The sequence below is a fragment of the Cariama cristata genome, unplaced genomic scaffold (assembly GCF_000690535.1).
Source record: "Cariama cristata isolate BGI_N322 unplaced genomic scaffold, ASM69053v1 scaffold38320, whole genome shotgun sequence".
NCBI classification, from domain to species: domain Eukaryota; kingdom Metazoa; phylum Chordata; class Aves; order Cariamiformes; family Cariamidae; genus Cariama; species Cariama cristata.
The window spans coordinates 8,171-11,978 of record NW_009594811.1 but is presented as its reverse complement, the minus strand read 5'-3'; the positions used below and the strand labels follow the sequence as shown (position 1 = coordinate 11,978).

The window sequence follows — 3,808 nt, the reverse complement described above, 5'->3', positions numbered from 1 at the left end:
TTTAAGTTTTTTTTTTTTTTTTTTTCTTGTAACTGTCCTTTTGAATGTTCTTTTCGGTTTTTAGAGGGTGGCGTGTTCCCGGTTACGCTATTTCTATTGATATTTCTGTCCTCTCTCAATTACTGAACGTTCCTTCAAATGTGTTGGTCTTACAAACTACAGCTTACAGCTTTTTAATTAAGTTGTTATTAATCTGTCATGATTGACTTATCATTGACTTATCACTTGTAAAACTGTGTAGGGGAATGTGAGCTGTGATCTCTAGGCGTAAACTCACTTTGAGTGCCGTTTCGTCAAACTTTTCTGCACTTCAGATGTAGTATGCCCTGGAAGTAGCTGAAGCTGTAAGGCGTAGTAACACGTATGACATTTAATAGAAATATCTGCGTCCTTCTAAAGTAGATCACTAGAAAAGGTCTTAGGCGAAAATCCGAGGTGATTTGTCAGACTTGAGAGGGAAGGGATTTTGATGCGTTTTTGTTTGTTTTTCAGAAAAAGAGCAACAGGAAGCAATTGAACACATTGATGAAGTACAGAATGAAATAGACAGGTAAACATTAAGAAATTTTTTTAAATGTTTCAGCAGAAATTAAAGTGTAATTTTCAAAAGTGAAAATATTTAGTAAAGTAAGTACTCGATAGTAGTTCTCATTCTGTTTAAAGTCCAACAAGATATACTTGTGTTCTGACTTCATTAGATGTTAGAGGTATTTGTCTATGATAAAAAACTTGAAGAAGTATCATGGTTTCTTGATTAATTGTGTATAATTAAAAAGGTAGAACTTGAGTTTAAAATTTTAAATTAATTGTGATAGTTTTGGTAATAGAAATTTATTTCATACTGTTTTTTTTTCAAGTATGCTATTTTACAAAAGTATTTGCATGTTTGTTAAGTAGAACCAAAAACTTGGTTGAAAACTTAGCTTTTATTATACATTTTAAAAAAAATTACATGTTCACGTACTTGTGGAGTAATACGTAGAAAGCGTCACTGAAACATTAGTTTCATATGCCGAAACTCTTTGTGGGTTCTATGTTGGTATTTGCCTGGATCTTATCTCCATGCACACTGTTCTACAAAGAGTGCAGGTGACTGTTGAGGCTCTGGCCATGCAAAGCTGTTGCAGTATCAGGGCTCTGCCTTTTTACAAAATCAACTAAATGTTATGTCTTCACTTTTCACTTGTGTGGGGTGAAAAATTGCTTGACTGTAGCTTCTTTGCATGCCCAAAAGTTATAAAGAGCAGGCGATAGTGTTATGCGTTACTCATCTTCAGGTCTTTTGCAAACAAAATATTTAAGAGGTAAAATACTACTTTGCTTTGCATAAATAAGAGTCTGTCCTTTGTGTAATGCTGCGATACATACAATGTGTTAAGAACGTTTCATTAAGATCAGTGAGATTACTTCTGGTAGTGTGTTTCTTAATAGTCATGACAGGTTTGGGCCTCAGTTTTTTGTTTGAGATACCTCATTTGTTGAATATGGCAGACTAGTCTAATGAAACCCATTCAGTTTTTAGCTAACTCTACTGATGATGCGTCTTTAAATTTCAGTTCTCTCCTCTGTGGTTAATGTGGCTCTTTCTATTACAGACTGAATGAACAAGCCAGTGAGGAAATTTTGAAAGTAGAACAGAAATACAACAAACTCCGCCAACCATTCTTCCAGAAGAGGTCAGAATTGATCGCCAAAATTCCGAATTTCTGGGTAACAACATTTGTCAACCACCCACAAGGTATATTCTTAATAGCCCTCTTTTTTCAGTAAATTCAGTGTTTGCTTGTGTGTTATGTGTCTAGCAGCTCTGAGGGTTTTCTAGAATTGTTGCTGGCCATACGTTTTAACAGAAGCCTGCTTCATATGCAAACACTTCCTTTTTGTCCTAGAGTGCATTTTATAAGCTTTTTATTTCTTGCACTTGTTGACCAGAGGAACATCTTGTTCACTAAAATCCCATGGTGGTTTTCTTTCTGCATTTTCAATGACAAGCTTCCTGCTTTTTTTCAGTTAATTGGACCCTCTAAAGAAAAAAAAAATTCTAGTTTGTTTTTTTTTAAATTGCAGGTGAGCTCGTTAGGACTCTTGACAATATACTACTTCTACAAAACAAGTTTGTAGACTGCTTAGATTGAGCAGACTACATCAGAGAGAAGGGTGGATGTATACGGATAGCTTTTGCTGCTTTTTAACATTGAACTACAACAAGCAAATGTAGTATTTTCACCTCAGCAAATGCAAATCACACAAATGCTCATAGTCCATTGGCTGGTAACTTGAAAAAAATGGGCCACAAGAAGTTTGTTTGGATGGATGTGTTGCTTTTCAAATCTTCCTTACTATCAATTTCCTGTATTTTGCCTGCATGATACACATTTCAGAACTTTGTTAATGTGGGGTTCCTAATTCTGTTTTAGTATCTGCACTGCTGGGAGAAGAAGATGAGGAAGCACTGCATTATTTGACCAGAGTTGAGGTGACAGAATTTGAAGACATCAAATCAGGTTACAGAATAGATTTTGTAAGTACTTCCAATAATTCCTTCATTTGTGATTTTTCTAGGTTTTTTTTTTTTTTAAGCATAATTGCACGTTGCGTTGTAGTTTGTAACTTAATTTCTTCAGTTTCCATTTAGTACCAGGTTTGACTTGGCATGTGTGTTTACGTTAGTGGGTTCTAAATCTTTGCTTTCAACTCTGCAGTATTTTGATGAGAATCCATACTTTGAAAATAAAGTTCTCTCCAAAGAGTTTCACCTCAATGAAAGTGGAGACCCATCTTCAAAATCAACTGAGATCAAATGGAAATCTGGGAAGGTATGTATCTGCATCTGGGAGAGACAATTGCTGCTCTGTGTGATGCCATCACTTTAATTATGTTTCTCTTACTTTTTTTTTCTTTTGTACTGAAGCTGCCTTGCCCTCCCTTTTCTTCCCCTCTCAACTCCCTTGCCACTTCTCTACATACATAGTTCATGCCTATCTTGCAGGGTTTGGAATACCCCATTTACATGGAGATCTGTAGTGAATTCTTGTGCTCAGTTGAGCACCACCATGAAAACAGTGAAAGTACGAGTATGACCAGGTGGAGATTAACAAGTGCATGAGCTTGTCTCTCCTTGGCATGGCTCTAGACTCTGCATTTTGCTGTTTTCTTAAGATAACTATTAAATAAGGAGTTCTGAGGACAGGAGGGTTTTGGGGGGGTCAGATAGGGGGGTATGATTTTTTTTTAAACACCTGCCCCCCTTTATTTCATCAACTTCATTTCCAGACACATGTTTGTAAAAGTTGCAGCCACACAATAATGTGGGCATATCTTCCATCCAGACAGTATTCAAACATAATTAACTTGCTGTAGTTAGTTTCTGTAAAAGTTGGGAGCACTTTCATGTTATCCTGAAGATTTTGAAATGAGTATTTAAAAGTAGAAATGAGGGTCGCAGTTAAGTCGCTCCTTGTTTTGTCACCCTGAGAAGAAAATTTGATCTTTTTTCATTGAGAACTAGTACTTTTCCTCTTGTACAGAAGTCCAGTACAAACTAGGCGATTGATCTTTACAACATAGCACAAAATCAACGTGAATTCTGGTATTGTTCTTCATTAAACAGTCTAAGCCTGTGAATGTTGTGATTCTATCAAGAAAACAAATACTAGAAGTTTGGGGTTACCATATGATCAAAGAAAGAATGGATTTAAATAGCAGATAGTAATTTTCTTTTCAGACTTAGCAAAAAGATTGTTGCAAACTTACTAAACTTCTAGGGTAAGGTGGTAGGTAGATGGACGCATGTATGTTCTTGTGACCA

At 35.9% G+C, this 3,808-nt stretch overlaps 1 protein-coding gene across 1 annotated transcript in view; it reads left to right on the top strand.

Annotated features, from left to right (window-relative positions):
* Positions 1-492: 492 nt before the first annotated feature.
* SET (SET nuclear proto-oncogene) overlaps positions 493-3,808 on the top strand; it is a gene marked incomplete at its 5' end in the record, with an annotated part of 8,767 nt that continues 5,451 nt past the window's right edge. The window contains 4 exons of the mRNA XM_009699322.1: positions 493-550; positions 1,596-1,738; positions 2,418-2,521; positions 2,703-2,816. Of these exons, the coding sequence (XP_009697624.1) occupies positions 493-550; positions 1,596-1,738; positions 2,418-2,521; positions 2,703-2,816 (419 nt within the window). The remainder of the gene's footprint in view (positions 551-1,595; positions 1,739-2,417; positions 2,522-2,702; positions 2,817-3,808) is intronic.